Source organism: Fringilla coelebs (genome assembly GCF_963513975.1).
Source record: "Fringilla coelebs genome assembly, chromosome: 12".
In the NCBI taxonomy this organism is placed as follows: domain Eukaryota; kingdom Metazoa; phylum Chordata; class Aves; order Passeriformes; family Fringillidae; genus Fringilla; species Fringilla coelebs.
In genome coordinates, this window is record NC_140038.1 from 13,079,936 (window position 1) to 13,101,084 (window position 21,149).

General features: G+C 41.8%; 2 protein-coding genes across 3 annotated transcripts in view; one reads left to right on the top strand and one right to left on the bottom strand.

Moving 5' to 3' along the window:
* SH3GL3 (SH3 domain containing GRB2 like 3, endophilin A3) overlaps nucleotides 1–5,207 on the top strand; it is a 40,839-nt gene extending 35,632 nt beyond the window's left edge. The window contains exon 9 of the mRNA XM_084213774.1: nucleotides 4,473–5,207. Within this exon, the coding sequence (XP_084069900.1) occupies nucleotides 4,473–4,678 (206 nt within the window). The 3' untranslated portion in view covers nucleotides 4,679–5,207. The remainder of the gene's footprint in view (nucleotides 1–4,472) is intronic.
* Nucleotides 5,208–6,118: 911 nt separating this feature from the next.
* LOC311158453 (lamin-B3-like) lies at nucleotides 6,119–20,696 on the bottom strand (the record flags this gene model as incomplete). 2 transcript variants are annotated; one of them, XR_014616458.1, is made up of 13 exons in its annotated part: nucleotides 7,627–7,696; nucleotides 8,225–8,256; nucleotides 9,527–9,597; nucleotides 9,731–9,835; nucleotides 9,929–10,045; nucleotides 10,883–10,990; nucleotides 11,942–12,167; nucleotides 12,870–13,090; nucleotides 13,212–13,337; nucleotides 14,238–14,408; nucleotides 15,315–15,440; nucleotides 16,149–16,305; nucleotides 20,332–20,696. XR_014616458.1 is itself a non-coding variant. In XM_084213852.1 (12 exons), the coding sequence occupies 11 exons, from the start codon at nucleotides 20,694–20,696 to the stop codon at nucleotides 9,556–9,558; spliced, it is 1,764 nt and encodes a 587-aa protein (XP_084069978.1). In that variant the 3' UTR covers nucleotides 6,119–7,696; nucleotides 9,527–9,555. The 2 variants fall into 2 exon arrangements, 1 of the variants encoding a protein (XP_084069978.1); XM_084213852.1 differs by lacking the exon at nucleotides 8,225–8,256 and having other exon boundaries at nucleotides 6,119–7,696.
* Between the last annotated feature and the right edge of the window lie 453 nt (nucleotides 20,697–21,149).

Consider the following 21,149-nt stretch of genomic DNA (forward strand, 5'->3'; position numbering starts at 1 on the left):
AAGCTCCTTGTGCTGCCTGAATGCTGAGTTTTTGTGTTGCTATAAATTGTGGGATGTAAGGAGACAACCCCCTCTGTGCATTATCTCAGGTTCCTAAGACCTCTGACACAAGGACACATTTCATACAAAGCACTGGAGGTGTTTACAGGGATCAGTAACTTCCTTGGTATTTTCACAGCACATCTGGATGAAAGTAGCAAAAACATAGCAACTTCATTAAAAATCACCATAAAATTTTTTGGCCCTATCAACTACTTACCAAGTTATATAGGAATTTTTTTTTGCCTGTCTTGCATGTGTAGGGGAGAAAGGAGATTCAGATTCGGCATTTGTATATAAACTAGTGTGTCAAACTGCATTACAGTGGTTTATCATTGCCATCCAGCAGTTGTTCCAAGATGTCCTTCAAGGATAATCAATCCTGCCTTTGGAGAAAGTCAGATGATGACTTCTCCAGGTTGCTTCCAGCCCGCTTAGTTAAAGAAAAAAATCTTAGTTTTAATGAGCTGAAATTCAGTGAAAACTCGAAAATAAATGACCACTGATCACTAAGGTAGGGAAGGAGTGAGGCACCTCCATTCACTGGCTCCATCCAGGGACTGTTTCACCAACTGTTTGCATCTCACTGAATGAGGGGCTGTCACTGCTTCAGTTGCTTTGTGCTGTCAGAATGGAAACAAAATAAAACCACCATAGAAGAGATGAAAAGGAGAAATAGGATATATGAGGTAATTGTTGCTATACTTAGATGCTAATAGCATTAGGAAAAACCATGTATGCTGGTCTTTTCCTCCTAAAGCTGTGGATGCTGCACTTACCTCCCCAGCAGGTACAAATCATCACTGAAATCTCTGTTCATTCTCTTTTGTTTTCCTCTTCATACTCAAACATTGTCTAAATGGATTTCTGTGAACTGCAGTAGGCTCAATCTGCCCTACTTGTAAATGGGAAAACCTTTTTGTCCCTTTTTAAAATTAGAATCATGAAACAGATAAGATTTTTTTTTTTTATGATCTGTGATTTAGAAATGCAAACCAGGCAGTTCTAAGCAAAACTGCTAAATGTCTTAAAGTCTCCATGAGATGGGGAGATCACATTGTAATCACCTTCTTTTTGTTTAGGAAACTGACCTCCCCATCCTACTCAAACAAGTACTTCCATGATTCATTTTCCCTGCTTCCATATTGACCCTATCAAAATGCAGATTTTTAATTTCTCTGGTACTGTCCCTCAGGGCAAGTAATGTCTTGGTACTCAGCAAAGCCATGGAGATCTGTAGGACTCTTCAAAGCAAGGTGTGACACATTCAGCACAACTGCCATGGTACAGTTCTGAGCATGGAAATTACTTTTCCCATGTTCCACAATATTTTTTCAACTATCAGCTTCTTGGAGCAGAAACACTGTTTTCCTTTGTATAGTCTCTAACGTGTGAGGAATATTTACTACTTATGACTTGCACACATTTTTCAGGGCTAGATTCACATAAACTTAATTTTTATGTTGTTGCGAGTTATTTGGCTGCTTTGAGTAAATGCAGATAAAAAATTCTCTATTTCTAATTCATTGTTATCCTCATTAATGAGCTGCAGCTGTGAGCATCATCTGGCTCGTTTTAGAACTCTTTAATTGCTGTGTTACATCATGCCTTTCACTCAGTTTGTTTGTCAGGTTTAACTATGATATGAAATATATGGATCTGGTTGCCACATGCTGGAATTTAACATAAGCATCTAAGTGTTTATTCACTTCAGCTATGAGGGAGACTGGGATTAATTATTTTAGCAAGCTTCCAGTTTGTGATTATTAAAGTACAGTCTTGCTACCTGATGTATACAGCATGGTATAGAAGATAGAAGGCAGAGTAGATGCAGGTACAGGCAGTAACACCCTCCCTTTAGGGAAAACAAACAAAAAACCCAAACCATCACTGAATGGCATTTTGGTTTCATCCTGTAACACTCCAGGAATCACAGACAGCTTTTTGCTTACCCTGATTTTGTGCTGTCCAGATCTGAGTGGTCTGGAAATTAATGACAGTTCTTTTTTGACTGTGACAGGGACGTAAATTAGAGAAATAAAGGAGGTGCATATGGAGTCACAAATCAACATAAACCCTGTTGGCAGAAATTGCAGAGTGCAATTTATTTAGCTAAAACCTCTGCAACATTTGTGCAAGTAGACAGCAAAAGGCTGGAGTGGTGCCAGCAGTTCTGTGATGGTAAGCAGTGTGTGTTGCAGAGTGTCAGGCAGTGCTGCCCCCTTACCTTTGTCAGGGAAGCTTTGTCTCACTGGATTAGACAGTAGCAGCAGCTGCCTGACTCTAATGAAGACTTTGACTGATCCTACAGCCTAGAGTGAAACTGGTTGTGCTGGCTGTGGCCATTATTTTAAAAACTTTCCAGGCTGCCAGACGTCTCTTTGCAGTCCTTTGGAGCTTAAAATGAAGCAAATGTGATCCATCTCTGATCAGGTAGCTCACTGTCAGAAATTAAGTTGCCTGCAGTAACAAATGAGCCCCATCAGAGCAGCTGGTGAAGGCGAGCAACTCTCAATTACCGCGATCGCCGCCCTCTGCTGCTGACAGCTCTGGAGAGCTGGTACCACTCCTACCTTGGCACAGGCTGAAAATAACTCTGCTATTTTTAAACACAAGCAGTCCATTTTTTGCTGGGCAACTGGCTTATCATCTCTTTTTCTGCATGGAGTCCTTCAGCAAATGGATGACAGCCAAGCTTTCACCTGTACCAGTGTATTGGAGTAGCTCTAATTTAGCTGGTTCTTGTAGCACTTTGTCACTACCCTGAGCCTTCCAGAGGATGAGCCTGGCACTGTGAGAGTGCTGCTCTGGGAAGGTTTACTTAGTCTCTGTTGGCACTTCTCTTCCATTGTTATAAATAAAAGCTCTCTTCTGTTGCTATCAAGGGTAAAATATACCCACAAAAGAGAAAAGCAATTCCTACTTTCCAGTTTCAACACCAGATATTGCCCCCAGCTGTATTATTGTCAATTAAAAAGATGCTTTCACCTGTCTGTTTTCTCTGAGTGATCACCGCTGGTTCTTAGCTGGTTTTCTTTAGAGACTTCTCCTAATTCTTTTATCTAGAAGATGCCCAAGCAGTTACTCTTTAATAGTTTCCTGTGTGTTACCATGAGTAACAGGTTAAAATGCATTTTTGCCATTTTAGCTGTTATATCTGTATTGCATTACCAGTTGCATGCAGGTTTGCTCAGTAAAAAAGGATAGCTGGGAGACTCAAGGACTGGAATATTTGAGTATTACTGCAATGTTCCCAATAAGACAACCTGAATAATTTAAATAAAAGTACTTGTGTTCTAGAGGTGTCATGCTATAAGGTGTGGTACTCTTCTTTACAAGGCAGCAGCATTAAGTCTTTTCTCCTATTCTTCATTTATAAATGTATTTCAAATAACCAGACTTTTACTTGGATACATTACAGATGTTGTTAAAAAATCTGTAATGGCTGAACTACAGTTGAACCATGGACTAGCCCTTGACCACAGAGTTGAGCTTTACAATTTGAAACTAATTATTCTAATAAAAAGTACTCTAATTAGTCATAAATATTAATGTTACATTATATTGGTACCACCAACCCAAGCTAATTAACACTCCTCCATAAGAATATCTTTAAAAAAGGTATTTACTGCATTAACAAGTTAAGAAGGTTAAGTATTTTTTTTTAATGTTTAAGGGTGATTTTTAGGGTAAACATTGCAAATCACGAGAACAGCCAGATCTGTATCAGAAAACTGTTTTCATCCCTAAAGTAATTTGACAGATGAGGTGCCTTTGTCCCTACCACAGCCTTTGCCTTGGTTGAGATGGAGGATGTGTAAAATAAAGCAGTGGAGCACACAAGCTCAGGGAGCAGTAACCCAGAACTGTCGCTGCTCAGGTGAGGGTGGAACCTCACTCCTGCCACAACACATGTGGTGTGAAAATCCAGGGGTCTGCCTCAGGCTGCAGGGCTGTGTTTGTAGGACAGACCAGGAGCCCCTGCCCCTGGTAGGTGTTCCCACAGAACCAATGTGCTGCAGTGCCATTTCTTTAAAGGGTTCCTTGTCATTTCCCCTGTTGACTTTTCTGCTTCCTCGACTCCTGCCCTTCCGATTCCTCTGGCAGCTGCTCCACAGAGAGCACATGGGGTTTGACAACTGATTACTCAAACCCTCAGCTGGAGATAAACATCCTTTTGAGAGGGAAGGCAGCTAGGAATGAAAGAGGAGTAGCATCTGAACTTAAGGATCAATTATGTGTTAAACTTAGTATCACTAATCTTGTATTTTATATGTAGAAGCACCAGATGTTAATGAATAAAAGCAGTGGAAAAGCTGTTGCTGTTGACATGACAGCAGGGCTACATTTGTGACCCCTTGTTTTGTGCTGAGTGACTGGTGGGATGCTGTGAAGCTCAACTAATGTGGTTGTTTTTTCTGTCACTGGGACAGGTTCTTCAGTGCACATGGATCAGCCTTGCTGCCAAGCTCTCTATGACTTTGAGCCAGAAAATGAAGGCGAGCTTGGATTTAAGGAAGGGGACATCATAACTTTGACCAATCAGATTGATGAGAATTGGTATGAGGGGATGCTAAATGGAGAGTCTGGCTTCTTCCCCATTAATTATGTTGAAGTGATAGTTCCCTTGCCTCAGTGATCGTGTCATTCGAGCTGTGAACATGATTTCATGACTGAAATGGATTCACAAATGTTCTGTCAGTGTGGCATTCTGTGAAAGCCTTGCTATTTGACTGACTTACTGACTTTTGTATGCGTCTTTTTAAAATGTATTTATTTTATATTCAAAAAAATTTCACCTTCCCTGATTTGTCAACCTGCAAAAAAACCCATACCCAGTTTTTTTGCTTTGTGCCTTGAAGATCACTGTATGAAGTGTTTACTGGTAGCTCACTGTTGCTCCAAAAATGCATTTCCTTGCTATTATTGTATGTGGGTTTTTTTTATCTTTGGCTGCAATGATTTTACTATTGAAAACCATTTAAAAAAATACTGTTAGTGAAGCTAACTGTAACCAGTTCCTCAGTTACTGATGTCCTTGAACTGTTTTCATCTATCACACCATAATTTATTGTGAACAAGTTAATTCATCTTTGGCATTGTATGTTGACAAAAGGCAAAGTGGTTGTTGTCAATATTAAGATGATGTTGTACTAAGTACAAGTTCTCAGCATTGAAAATTGGTATAGTTTACTGACCAAACTGAATAAATATTTCTGTGGGATAAGAAAAGTGGTTGCTGCTTCTGTACTGATAGTTCTGGCACTTGTTTGAGCAGGAGGCCACTGTTGCTGAATAGATCAACTTTCAGTGACAAAAACAATGCATGAATAAATAAAGCATTAGTTTTATGACACCTCTGCACTGCAGTTTTAATAATCTTGCTGCTTCTCTATTGATTGTTTAGCATTTATGTCTTTTAACATCTTTTTCTAGCAGATGGAAAAGAGAGAAGTTCCTTGGAACTAAGTACAAACTGCTCCTAGTTCCATAGGGTTTGTAGAAAACTCCAGTGAGAGAAAGGGGTGAGTAGCACTGGTGCCTACTGCACACAAATGAGAAGTCAATACATTTCTATTTCTTATATTTAGTTGAAAGGGAGGGAAAGGAGGAGAAAGAAGAATAGGCAGTGATGGAAAGACATGTAATAACTAAAAACATAACAGAAAAGCCTCAGAATTAAGGATGAAGTCTGGCATCAGAAGTACTTATCCAAATGCAGATAGAATCACTTTGTTTTTGTTTACCATCTCCTGCTTTGCTTAGTAATGTAGTAGTGACCAAAGAAAGTGAGCAGCCCTGGAGGAAGATGTAGTCTTTTTCCAGTTGCTCTCCATACAAGACAAATTTATGAAAAGAGAGCTGGATTCTTTACAGGGAAGCTGTCTACTGAAGATTCCTCTTAAGCTCATTAGCAGTTTAGCTCTAGTTGAAATAAGTGATTAACAGGAGAGCAGAGTGTATTGCTGAAGGTTTCTTCTCTCTGCAGTCCTTAAAATCGCCAGGCTTGTTACTTCAGTCTTTTGGACCACTCAACAGAAATCACTGAACAGACAGACCTTTATTATTTAATCTGCAAATATTTAAATCCAAGATTGCTTTTATATACATGAAAAATATCTTTAGTAGTTACAAAAGTTTTAAGAAATAAAGATAAATACAGCAAAGTTAGAGCAGCAACTATTTCTATTGTTTGAGATGGAACAAGAATTTGGATCTGCTAAAATCCAAGTCTTAAACCAGCATCTAACTCTTGATGTCTCAAAATTAGAATTTTTAAATAATATAAGAGTTTAAGCTAGCATAGGAAAACCTCACCTTAGCACCTGCATCCTCACACAAAGCAGTTCTTGAATTTGGAACTGAACACTTTGGCAAGGTCAAAGACAGTCAAAACACTACTCCAACATTGAGAGAAATCTGCAGGCTCAGCTGCTCCCCTCCCCTCCTGCTCTCAGGTGGAAGTGTACTTCATGTGGCTCAAAGCCCTTCCTTTCCCCTGGGGCCAGCAGGGGAGCAGTTTGGAGGACAGACAGAGTGACAGCAGGGCCCCCAGGGCTGACTGTCCCCTCCTGAGGGTTACAGGAGAGCATTCCAGGGAGCACAGAGCTACCAGAGTGACAGGGAGCTGCACAGTGGCCCGTAACCAGTTTTCCCCCAGCTGTCCCATAGACACACACACAGCTGCAGCCTGCATGGAGATTTAGCACATAAGGGCTCCAAGAGCAGTGAGCTTGATGTGTTTGTCACTACAGTTGGGGCTTTCTAGCTTTGATTTTTGACTTGGCATATATTTCTCTCTAGCTCCTTAGAAAGCTGTTGGGACCAATCAAACAGTGACAGCAGCACGGGTCACAGTACTTGCTCTGTCAGAATGAGATGCTTTTTCACATTTTCAGGATACATTTGTCTAAGTTAAGGCTGGCACAGCTCAGCTGTGATACATTGTACCTAGGAATATACAATACTGAAACAGGGACTTCAGGTGCTAGACTATAGAAACAGTACATTTAATAACAGGCAGGAATATTTTTGACAACTTGCTTTTAATTCTAAAATATTTCACTCTAGGAAGTGATCCAGACCAGTTTTATGTATCTCTGCATCAGGATCTGAGCAGGAAACATTTCAGACCACTCATCACTCTTTAGGACAGTGTTTTACTTCAGACTTGCTCAAGGTGCAAGGGTGTGATTGGTCCCATGTTTCCCACTCAGGCTGAAAAGAGAAATTACCTTTGGAGAACTCCATGTCAGAGTATTGAGAAAGCTGAGACAGCCTCATGTTCATTGTCAAGTATTTAACATCCTTCTAGGGCATGTGTTTAGAAGCTTTGTAAACTCTATACCCTTCTCTGTTTCAGCAGGTCACAGAAACCAGATCCTTGTGTAGAAGTAAAAACAACTTCACATGGAGCTTGTACTCTACTGCTCTTTGTATCAGTGAATCCAAGGCCAGGGTCCAGTATCAGAAGGCAGGAGATTCCATCATGTTATGGACAATGCTTCTCACAAAGACATCAGATGGAATATGTGAGTTCCAAATTCCAGATATGACAGAAGATATCAATACACATACAGTCTGTCACCTGGGACTGAGATGTGTTTTCAGATTATTGTCCACATTACATGACAGAACAGCTGGGATCTTCATTTTGCTGCAGAGAGAAAACATTAGGCTAATTAGCATGTGTACAAGCTTAATATTTCTTGCTGGTTACCTACTTGATCCTCATATAGGCAGGTAGGGTTTTAGCACTTTGTAGATTTAGTTACTTATTAATAAAGCAAAGTGTATGTTCAAGAGGCAGTGCATGAACTGTACTACACAAGTCTTTAAGTCCATGCAATACATGAGCCTGTGCCTTCCTAAATGAAAGGCTGTCAAACTGCCCATCACTTCTCTCTTCCCAAGCAGCAGAACCTAAGTGGCATGCAGATATGTGCTGCCCTTGTTAGGATGGTAAAAGCAGAAGCAAAACATGGAAACACTGCCTTCCTTTAAAGCACAGCATGCATTCTTCCCATTATTTTACTGCACACAACAAGTTAACTTTTGTTTACTAAGCAGCCATTTCAGTACTACCAGGCAGAAGCAGCATATAGGTACTAATATCAAACTTCTGACAGGAGTTCAGCAAACAGGAATGACATTAAAATTTGGAAGTATTAGAATTGATTCTTACCATAAATGGCACACAACTGTATTGTAAAGTTGCTGATAAAACAGATTAGAAGTGTAAGGAAAAAAGTTACTTTTGCTTTCTATCACTGATTATTAAACATGTCATATAAGTAAATTCAAAAAATGCCTTTTAAAATAAAAAGAAGCCATCCTTGAGGAAAGGCCCTACTCTGAGTATGAAAAGAAGCTTGTATCACTAAGAGCCCAAAGGGCAGAACAGCCTTTTAGACCTTCTCAATAGCCTATTTAATGGGGTCTCATCATCCTTCAGTGAGACTGTAAGTATTACAAGAATGTGCATGCAAGTCAGGAGACTAACAAACATCCTTTGAGCCACATGGTATTATAGTAAGAAATATTTACCCAGATTCTCTTTTTGAAAGGACAAAAAAAAAAACCAAAATAAAAAACCCGCAGGCAATAACTGCCTGTTAAGGTACATTTTTTGCAGAAAGACAGTACTAAGGTAGTTTTAAGTTAGTTTTCAGAAAGATACATTATGAAAATATCTAGGAAATGGTAGTGGGAGCTTTAAACTAGTGCAGTAAGATGTGACCCTCCTTGTAACTGTGTAGGATCAGTTTTAGGAAGAGCTGCAGTAGCTGAACATTTGTCAGCAGGAAGGAGAGAGTTTTTAGCTAAGCATCCCCTTGCTCTCAGGCTTTGGAGTTTGTACCATAGTACTGTTTCAGATCAAGACACAAACCAACTTGAATCAAGTACAGTCTATAATTGTTTGGTTAGGACCAACTTAAAGCCCTCATATTAGTTGGCTTAGACCATTTCAGCAATTAAAGATAGCTCAAAGTATATCAAAGCACAGTATAAGCATCCAAAATGCATCAGTTCAGACTTGCATTATGGTCAGTCAAAAGGCATTTGAGGGGGCTGGATAGTCTTGCACAGGATATTACACCATGCAACTTTTGGTAGCCAAAAGTTTATAAGTATATTGACATTAAGTTCACACTGAAATTGTCTTAAAAGCAATTTAGGGACACTGGAGTGTCAAATCACTTCATTCCACAGGAGTAGTTAGTGTCTGCATTCTGTTCTTGGGATAACAGCTTTAATTCACAGTCAGATATGTAGATGATATGGACAGTGAATTTTCAGTGTATCAGTAATAAGATAGCAAACAATTAATGCTACTGTTTGATCATACTCAGAGAATAAGCAAAACTTCAGTTGCATTTCTGATGCAAAGCCATGCAAGCTACATCCTATGTGGGACAAGAGACTGCAGCACTACTGATGAAGCAAGTTTTCTATGAGGTGACAAACATGATTCTCACCATCTCACCTGCTTAAGGATGCTCACAGGGACCACTATCATGAAACCAAACAACATTTCTTTTTTCTTCTTCTTTTGGTCTGACATCAAGAAAAACATTAAGAGTTGTGGGATATGAAGAGTACTTGGAGAGGTATTTTCATTTAGTAAGGAAAAGAAATGGCCATTGAATGACTCTGCTGACAGCATGTATTTAACCTTCAGGCAGCTTACCTGAGATGCAAACTCAGCTTCACTTCCAGTTATTTCTTCATAATCATCATCTTGCTCACTTTCTTCTTCTCTTGGTACAAGCAGTATCTTCCTCTCTGCAAGTTCCTAGAATACAATTGAATTGCCACCAAGACCCCACAGGAATTAAGCACAAACAAGTTTAGCATCAGGACAGAAGCATTTTATTATTTCACTTACCTCACCATCATCTGTGATGAGTGTAACACCAATATTATCTCCAGTTCCCCAAGATTTCTGAGACCTCCAGACCAGATCACTAGGACCTGGGCTAACACCAGCAGCTGCACCCCAGACCTGTAACAGATTTACAGTGAGCTTCTGAAGAATCTTCTTCTATAGTTAGATTACAATTCAGTTTAACATATATAATTATTAAGTATTAAAATACCACAGACATCCAGTAGGAGAAACTGAGCCACTGTAATCCCTGGCACGTTAGTTCTTTTCAGGACTACCAAGAATGGCTGGTAAAGTTTTTCTAGCTGAAGATTGTAAAACAGTGCAGAAAAGGCTGTTAACAGCTTCTATCCAATGTAGAGGTAGCCCTGCTTGGCCACTCAGAACATTTGAGTCACAGAGCCAGGCCATAGTCACAGACATGCTCAGGGCAGCAACTTGTGTGTGCAAGAGCCTCTCCCCTAGAGTCACTCGCTGATACGTTGAACAAACTCCTCCACAGTTTGGAGTAGCAAGTGTAGAGTTCAGGTCTTTGATCACCATACACATGTACTTAAGAGTATGATTTTAGAGCTAGTATTTTTCTTAGTACTACAGATCATGACCTCAGCATTGCTGACCTGGAGGAGGCTAAAGATTTTAGCAAGAGTCTGAGTCTCCACACAACTTTTATCAAGTCAAAGGAATATGGGAAAACGTAAAAAACCCCTAGCATACAATTAGAGCACACTCCAGTCTGGGATGATCCAAGTTCAGTCCAAGCTTTAAAGGCAACATAATTAGCATTTCAGATCAAGTTGCTTCAAGGATTTTCCCCCATCTATCAACACATAAAATAAGAGCTTTAGCTCTTCAGGATCTTGGAGTATCTATTTGGTTTTCCATATAACAGGAATCTCTACTGACATCTAACATAACAGAGCTCTGAGGAAGTTTTACAAACCCAATACCTACTGTAACTTCTTGGCCTGCCTGAAGAGTGAACCTTGAAGGAAACTTGTAATTAACATCTGCCACACTTCCAATACGTCGTCTCAACACCCAGCCATGTAGAGATTGATCCTGTGGGACAAGAAATTTCATTACAGACCAACACCAGATAATTGAAACACAAGGTTCTTTCCAGACTCATGTAGCATACAACTATCTAACAATTTTGAGGAAGCAGCCACATTTCCATTAAAGCTTCCCTGTGTTTTCTCCCTATACTTTAGGATAAATCTTCATCAAGTTAAGCCACACCTATTCTTACCTTCCATTAATGGGAGGGCCATGATACTCTTTACCAGGGAGATTCGGATAAATGAAGTTTGCCATGGCCAAATATATATATACACACACACATATATATGCACACACACACATATATATATGTATATGTATATACATATGTATATATATATATACACACATATACATATATATGTGTGTATACATATATATATATACACACACACACATATATATATATACATATATATATACACACACACCAACTACATATACATGAACACCTTAAAACTTCATTTGCCATTCTGTATGTCAGGCTGAAATGGCTCAACTACAAGCCATATGTTTGAAATCCTGATGATGAACTCTAATAGTTCTGGATTTTCAAACTAAACTAGTGGAAGAATTAGCTAATTGGCCATATAAATCCTCTACATAGTTTAGATATCACCAACTCCATTCAACCTTTTAGCTCTTTTAAGTATTTTCAACTAATGTGAAGCCATCTTTATCCAAAGAGGGTGCTTTACTAGAGCACCCTCTTTAGTTCATCAAGAGTGAGTAGTACTCCTGGTAGTGCTAGCCTGAATCTGATGACAAACAGCTGAAGGTGTTCAATTTCTGTATAATAGAAGGCCCTGCACCTCCACCCAAAAGCACCTCCCAGACAGCCCTGGGAACAGAGCACCTGCAGTAGCAAAAGGTCAGTCTCTAGTCTGTCACTAAGCCAAAGCCATCCCTGAGCAGTCATACATTGCAATGCAGGCTTGAAAATAGAAGTACCTCATCAGAGTGGTTTTTAAGCCTGACAAATCTCCCATCTGCATCGATCTCTTCAATAGATATATTTCCAGTAGCTGAAACATGCTGAATAGTCTTAAGTGCAGCACTATGCCCCCTCTTTTTTGTTTCTTTGATTTTCCTTTTCTTCCCATACAGGTATCGTCGCCCCTGACTTGCTGCTTGAGTCGGTGTGCTGCGTGAAGATGGACTGGGCGACAGCTTTAGCCTAGAAGAGAGTCAGATAACATTCACCTGAGTATCTGATGTGCTTTGCTTCTTCTCATGCCTACCCTCCCACTACATCCAAGCCTAACAGCTTCCTATATCCAAGCTTTCCATGGAGTCTTGAATACAAAATTTTACTTTTATTGGCAAGAGTAGCTAAATGGTTTGTTTAGTTTGGAAGACAGCCCCAGAGTCCAAAGCAGGCTTATATTGATAAGAGAAGATTCACAACTGCACTAAATATTTCTTTAAAGTCTCAACAGACACAACCTTTAGTGAAAGTAATTTCAAGTTTTTGACCCTTCCTAGCATGTATTAAGAGTTCATGTTTTCACCATGCATGCAAGATACCATGTCTACATAGACAGGAGTTGATTCAAGTTCCCAGCTTCATTCATGGAACTTGGCTGCTCTTTATGTCTAATATGTAGCACAAAACTTTGAGAGAGTTGAGGAATGTTTAATGGACCTTTGAATTTTATCAGCTGGATTTATGATGTTACTTCATCTTGCTATACCATCTGGTAGATGTGGGATATAAATGCCATTTACAGAAGATGGTGCTTCAGTAACTGAATTGCTATATTAATGACATGATTAAGGCTTGTTTCTTGTCCCCCCCCCACATTCTGGAGGATAAAGAGTTAGTGTAGAGGTCTTGAATAACGCATGTTCTCATAATGAAGATCATGTCATAGCCTACCTCTGTTCCTCTCCTTCCAACATCTTTCTGTATGCATTTATTTCCAAGTCTAGAGCCAGTTTCACATCTAAGAGATTTTGATACTCTTCCAGCTGTTCTTCTGCCTGCCTCTGAGCTTGTGCCATTTCTTCCTCCTTTTCAGCCATACGCCTTCGATGGAGATCACGATCGTAATCCAGCAAATTCTGTAGCTCCTTTACTCTGCTCTCCAAAGCAACATTCTAAAATGAAGGGGAGGAGGAAAAAAATCAAACCGTAAGTGAAGATTAGAGAGAAGAGGCCAGTATTTTGAATTAAAAGTAAATGGAAATAATTATAAGGTTATACAAATAAAGACAGAACCTGGCTTTGATATTGAGTAACTTGAGAAGTCAGAGTATCAGCTCTCTTCTGTGTTTCTATCAGCTCCTCCTGAGCAGCATTAGCAAGCTCACTCTTCCTTGCTGCAGCTACCTGGGCATTCTCCACCTGTGGATAAGTCACTGTTAGTCCTGAGTTGCACATTATCATGTATTATAAACAAGGAAGGAACACCAAATAATTTTCACCTGTTACACCTGGAAATAGTTATCCTTTAGTGAAGTGTGCAGATACCAATAAAGTCCAGGTCAGAAAGTTCTGTATTGCTTTCCATGGAGGTTTACACAAGTTTGACACTTATGTCAGAAAAAGTCAGCAATAATCAGGTAAGGAAAATTTCTGGATTAGGATATTTCAGTTAGTAATGTATGAGGACTTTGTATGGATATTAAGTAAATTGATTCTCCAGAAGACCAATGGAGAATATGTTTAGAAGCTGCTTGTCAAAGCATAGATCTGCAGGATATTGGGTGTACAAATCAAACTATTATCACTCTTCCTCAAAATGTCTATTATTAAAGAGTTCCTGCATCTTTACAAGCAGCATTGAATACCTACAAATACCTCAATCTTGAGATATCCCAAGAAAGGATAAAGTGCTCCTTCAAGAGGCACTTGGGGAATTTTCAGTGGAAACACAAACACAGGCATCCAAAGGAATTCCCCAAGTTGGCATATAAGTTGGTGTGTAGGAAAAATTAGATTTTATTGCAGACTGAAATTGCTTAATACAAACATAACACACCTTGGTCCTGAATCAGTCAGAAGTCTGAAATATGATCAACTTCTAATCCCTCCCTGTATTTATGCCTGAACCAGTTTTGTTTGGGATCAAATGATTGCAAAAGTCCTACTGTCAAATTTGACGGTGCTTTGAAATTCCATAACAACTAAGGCCAAGAAGCTGTGCAGTCAATGCAGGGGCTCCATCTATCAGCTGTCTTTGCCAGTGTGACCTTAATTATGTCAAGGTGCAGAGAATTTTACTGTCATCTTTTCCAAACTCACCTTGGCACTGAATGTTCGCTCCATCTCCTCTTTGTAGCCTTGAATTTGTTCTTCATGCTGTTTTCTGAGCCCCTGCAGAGCATCTGAGAGCTTGCTCTCAAATTCTCTTTGACGACCAGATTCTACTTCTGCTATCCTGATCTCATGGACTCTTTTTGCCTCCTTGAGCTCCTAGAAGAAATTTCTCAGAGAATAAATAAGCCAATACAGTTTGAAACTGGATTTAGTGTACCAGCTTCACAAATCCATTGCTGTTGAAGCAGATTTATCGTTGACTACACAGTAATTCATCTTTATGCATATCTTATTCATCCATTAAGACTGGTACATCCACCTTGCTGTCTCACAATTGTTTTTCCACCTCACTGTCAACATTGCTTAAACTAAAATGTAGTAAATATTTAATTTGCAAGATGAATTCTTTGAACTAGATAGACTCTGGTTGTTTTTTTAACTTAGAACACATGCATATACCATTCAGTTTTTTTAAGCACTGTTACTTCACCTATTCTTGTTTTATTCAAAAAGTAATAGCAGTTACTTCGAAAAATTAGAATTCTCTACCAAACTGTACACTTTGAGATTCCTACCAGTAAGGAGGAAGCTGGTTTACATTCATATATCAATTATTCCTTTAGTTGGATGTACTGACTTCTCTCACAAAGGTTACCAGACACCTCTGAGAAGTGCTAAGAAAGTTGGGAACACAAGTTGTTTAAAGGAAATTTAACTTCTTCTCTTATTTTAGGCTTCAAGTAAACATCTGGAATCATTTAACAGTGACTAATATATGCACTATCACCTACACAAAGTAATACATTGGGATTTCAGTTCTCTTTAGAAGAGCAGCCTAACAAATTTCTCATATCCCAGATACCTATTGGTACTGGCCCAGTTAACACGAGGTTAAGTACTTTCTTGAGCCTTCCTATTTACATGGATGTTATGAGCTGATTGGCAGCCACACGTTGCTAGTTACCTTTTTAGAAAAAAAAAAAGCAATGTTAAGAAGGCTTTAAGTGCATCCAAAGATCATGGACACCTAAAAAGATGTTTTGTTAATAAGCTAACACGTACATCTTCATGAAGGCGCTTCTGGAACGTCATTTCTTCCTGCAAGGTTTTCATATGGTTTTCTAGGTCCACCCTCCTCAACATTTCACTGTGGAGATGCTTTTTAGTATCCTCCAGTGACAGATTCAGCTAGAAAAGGCAGACAACAGGGTTATCAAAATTAAGAGGTATTTTTTCAAATTAGGCAGCCAAGTTTTTTCAGGTCATTCAACTTAATTACTCCAGTAATCAAAACACACTGGTTGAGTGAATTGGGTTACTCTGTACAAGTTCTTATGTCAGTGGGATCCAAATATCAGCAACAGATAGAATCCTATTTAGTTGTTATGTAGACTAGATTTCCCTCAAGGCAAATATAGAACAGCCCTTAATCCCACCAGCTAAATTTGACTCCTCAAAGTAGACTTCTGATGAATCAATTGTACTATCCATATATATTCCTCCCCTTTAAAACGGTAATTATTCCAAACTTCTTCCTACTAATATAATTCGACAATCCTCCAAATACAGCCTATGTTGACAAATTAATATACACTTTCAGTATTATACACTTCTCTGATGTGTTAGAGAATGCTACAGGGATTATAGCAGAACATTTCATCTTGCGTTGTCTTTGGAACAAGAAACATTACATCCTATGGTCATAGAATTAAAGGTACCTACAACAGGTGGAAGTTTTAAGGAAACGACCATCAGTAGCATTTGCTGTCCACCTGTCACTGTCATAGTTACCAGACCTTGTCTACTTGAGGAAATAACTGACTGAGGAAATAACTAACTGAGGAAAATAAAGCAAAAACTGCAGGAGGAAAAGCAGATTCCAACAGCAAGCCTTACACTGAGTACTTGATCCTTTAATTCACGGAGCTCGTTCTCCAAAGTCCGGTTCTCATTCAAGGCTGTTGCTAAATCAGCTTCCTTTGCATTTAGCAAAGCATCGAGGTCTCTCACACGAGCCTGGGCCACGTTTAAATCACTTTCCTTTTTGGAATTCCTACAGGAGAGAGTTTTACACTGTTAAGTGCAGCTAGCGTGGGAGAATTTGTCCTCAATGTGTTTCCCTTCAGAGGGGTCCGTGGTTAAACCCAGGAGAGGTTTGTCAGGCTCATGGCGAGAGCAGAAAACAAACCAGACAGGGCCCTCCGACAAGCATCATTTGTTATACGGGAGAGATTCCTGACCCATTTTCCAGCCCGTTCAGTGCGAAGCCCAAGCGGAAGCCAGCTATTTTCCACGGCATTCCCAACGGGACAGGGAAGGGACGGCACAGGCCCCGGCTGTACGGGGAGGGCTCAGCGGCCGCGGCCGGACAATCCTTCGCGGACACTCCCGCAGCAGAGGCGGCCCCAGCCCCGCAGGGAGCGCCTCAGGGCCCCGCTCGCCCCCGCCGGGCCGGGCCGGGCCGTGAGGGCAGCTCGGGGCCGGCGGCGCTGGTCCCTCACGGGGCGGAGCGCGGCTGCGGCTGCCGGCGGTGCCGCTCCTCCTCCTCGCAGCACACAGAGAGCTTTGTCCCCCGGAGGCCACCGGCCGGCCCCGGGAGCTGCCCCGCCGGGAATCTGCTCCTGCAGCCCCTCAGCCACCGCCGCGAGCGTGTCCCTCCCCTCCCTCACACCGCAGAGCAGGTACAGGGTGAGGGGAGCTTTGCTTTCAGAGCAAATATCCATCATCAAATATCCATATCCTCTCCAGACCAATACCCAGGCAGTGGAAGCGCAGGCACCACCTGGCTGGCCAACACCCTTCAGTGGCCATCGGCACCACAGTGGAGAAGTGAGAGAAGGGCCCACAATGAGCTCCTGTCAGGGAAGAACACTGCCATCATTCCCCAGACTGCTCCAACTTTTAAAATCCTTCCAGTTGCCTGCCCACTATCCAGAGTCAGAGTCCCTGCTCAAAACTCATATTTGAGATTACAAAGAGTAAAGGAAGTGCTCAATTTATTTTGGCAAAACCAGTTCTGCCAAGTGGCAAAGTTGTGTCAACTCATACAATGAGTTTTCCAGCGGATAACTGAGACCACTTGGCAAGAGTCCAAAGTAATTCTGCAGGATTGATCAGCTTTAGAAAGTTTGAACTGCAAAGAAAGATTGGAAAATACTAAAGGTTGTTTAGTCTAGAGAAGGGAATAGTGACAAGAGACAGAACAATTTTTAAATACATGAAGGACCGCTGCATAGAGTTAGGGAATCTGTTTTCCATGTCTATTGCAGAAAAGACAGGAAGCTCCAGGCTTAAATTGCAGGGAGGAATATGTGGGTTAGATGTTAGGGAGAGGAAACTGGCAGTTCACCACTGAAGCACACTGCCGGGGGGGGGTATATTCTGGAATCTCCATTATCTGGAATTTAAAATAAGGGTTACACAGAATCTGCTGGAAGGGATGCAGGTATGGCTGGTTCCAGCACAGGCCTGGGGCATGTGGCTACACCAGATGCTTGCTCAAGGCCTTTTCCAGCCCTGCTCTTCAGAGGCATTTGTTGACTATGTTGTGCTAGAAGTTATTTACTCTTTATTCAGACTCTAGGAGAAACAAAGCTCTACTAACAGTGAAAAACAAGATAACATGCTGTAGTTTAAGGTTTCTTTCTTTTCTTTTCTATTCACCTTCCTTTTGATGTCTCTGCTACCACTACCTCTTAATGTATTACATATGATATTAAGTATGTCAATATCACTATGTAATACTGACTGTTTTGTCCTACAATAATATAAATTTCATTCTGCAATCAAAGCATGTGCAAAACTGAAATTTCATTAGTATCTGTTTTAACAGTTCACTTTCCAATGTAAGCATCTGACAGCCAGGCTCAGGTTTCCTGGATTCTTTCCTGAAAAATATTATTTTCAGAGAACCCTGGAGTAAGAGATTTCATCTTTAAGAACAACAAATTAACAAATCTGACTTGGACAAGCACATTTACTACCATTTTAATCCAAGTTTGGGGTTCAGAACACCACTTTACACCCCTATGCAGCAAGCAGTGACAGTTACAGTACTCTGCCACATTCCATATACCAACCATTCCAAAGCTAAGTGTGGCCTTACAGACTATCAATTACAAACAAAAACTTTAAGGCACTGCCAATCACATTCCTTGTAAATCAGGATGTCACATAGGCTTGATCTGGAAAATTTAAATAATTTTATCAAAAGATTTCAGGTGTGTTTGAAACAGACTTCAGTTTGTCAAGACCAGAGGATGTCAGCAGCAGGTACAGAATTCATTCTTACAACCTCAGCTGCTACACTGTGTTTGTTCAGCAGCAAAATGCACATCCACACTCTCTGGTGCAGAAAGGAACTGGTCTTCTCTTTCTTTGCTGTGTTCCTGCAGTTGCTTTGACCTTCCTGAGGCTCTGAATTCAACCAATATACTTATCTACAACTCCTCCTCCCCAAACATCTTTGGCCTGCTTCCAGTCACCATTGTTTAAGTAGTAAGAACAAAACAAATGCAATCAGTTTATTGTTGTCAAAAACCTTGAGTCTCTTAATCAGTGAATAATAAGGGCCAAGAGTTAACGCTGTTGGGAAATTATCTGGTGACATTTCATTCTATAAGAGTTAAGCAGCCACCAGGTTATTTAAAGGGTGTATATATCTAAGGACACGATACCCTCAAAGTTTGTTCCAAGTCATCCGAGACATTTGCAGTTATGCAGCCCAGATACAACACACATTAATATTAGGACTTCAGTCTAGTCCCTTCAGAAACCAATATGTACTATGTATCATTTCCCATGGGCTGTAAATTTAACCACTTCTAAGACCTGGTTACTGTAAAGGGAAAAAACCCAACCCAACAGTCTAAAAAATTGCATATCTGCCAAGTCTAAAGCTTTACAAACAAAGCCAGAGTTCTACAAACACAAAGAGCAGCAGAAAAGTCTTAGAAAAGGCATTACCCCTCTTCTCACTGTCCACTCAAGTGGCTGGTTAGATTTATGAAACAGATCTGTGAGCCAAAACCCAGCAGGACAGAGACAAGCCCAACAACTATGCAACTGAAAACAGAAGCTTACAGTAAAAACGTGTTTTATTCCCAACCAGAACAGCTACTTGAATCCTATTGAGTCTCTCAGGACGCAATACTTCCTCCAGGCATTAAAAGAAGCTGGTGCCTAAATTTGATATAAGTTTATAACAAGAGGTAAGGGGACTGTGGACATCCAAATTATTACAAGTCTATAACTGATATGGGGGTACAATAGGGTATTACAGTAACTAGCAGTGCTAGCAGGCTGTATATTTCTATAGAGAAAGCTTGTTGGGATTGGACACTTGTTCACACACCTCTTCCTCCTTCTGGAGGATGGGACAGCACTTATATTGCCATTGTTCAGGCTTGGTGAGCTTAGTCAAGATGATTATTCCAGCCTCAGGCCACACAGCTTACAAGAAAGTCAAGCTCAAATAGCAGGCAGCTCATCTCAGACTTAAGAGCAACTAGGAAAACTTCTGAGCAGAATCAACCTGGACCAGGTAAGCCATACTGCTCCCAGAACTATCTTCTATCTGTATTCTCCTTTGGGCAAAGTCTGAGCTAAACAGCCCAAAAAAAGATGCACTCTGACTCCATACAAACACTCCTTCCACTGCTCCATAACTTTCTACATACTTGCCATGATCCTCAGTGTTTGTAAACACAGGTGTGGTGCCAAACCCATGCAGCTATGCATTCATAGCCCAGAAGGGCACCCAGCACCCCAGGTTCTGCAGGAGTCCCATGTCCATCTCAGGCAAGTGCTGATTTGACCCCATAGCATCGGAGGTACTCAGCAGCATCAACCCAGCACACCTTTGGAACAGGCATCCAGACTTCTCCTAACCCCAGAGAGCAACACCTTCGGGATTATCACGCTGCACGACCTGGACCTGAAACATCACCGCGCACTCCTCCCACAACCCCCGGGCTCCTGCCAGAAGCATCCCCTTCCCCTCACCCTGCAGGAGCCCCGAAGAGGCGGCTCCCCGGGGTATCCCCGGCCGGGGAGGCCTGCTCGGGGCCGGAGCACCGACCTGACGTGCAGTTGCCGGTGCTCCTCGACAATCTTGCCCAGCTCCACCTGCAGCGTGGCCCGCTCAATGGCAATCTCGTCCAGCACCCGGCGGGCGTCGGCCAACTCCGCCTCGTAGCGGAGCCGCAGGCAGCCCATCTCCCGGTCGCTGCTCTCCTGGTGCTCGCTCAGCTGCTGCTGCAGCACCGACTTGTCGGCCTCCAGCGCCCGCACCCGCTCGATGTAGACGGCCAGGCGGTCATTGAGCTGCTGCAGCTCCTCCTTCTCCTGCAGCCGGCTCAGCCGCGCCGGGCTCAGCGGGGACTCGGCGGTGCGGCTGACGGAGCGGCTCCCGCTGGCCGGCGTGGGGGGCAGCGCCGTGGCCATGGCAGCCTCCGCTCCGGGCCCCGCCGCCGCCGGGACCGCCCCGCGCAGGACACCCAGCGCCCGCCGCCGCCCCGGTATAAATAGCCTCCAGCTGCCGCCGGCCCGCGCCGACGGTGGGCAGCTTAAAGGGCTCGGGCTGCGCCCTGCGGCCGTCCCAGCCCGGCCGAGCCCTGTAGAAAGCCACTCTTTTTTTTTTTCTCTCCCTCCCACCCCGCTTTATCTTTCACATGTGCCTTGCTGCATCTTATCAGTCCAATGGTGCTGCCCGGAGAAGCCGGGGAAGGAAAAACCTACCGCAGCCCTGCATTCTCCCAGGCCGGTGCAAGGGGTCGGGGCGAAACCAAAATCCGAGCTCTAGGAAGATGCATGACAGCTGCAGTGATGCTCATACTCCAGCATGCTGCTGCGTCAGTGCTCTGTTGTGTCTGGGATTTTTTTTTTTTTTTTGCAAAT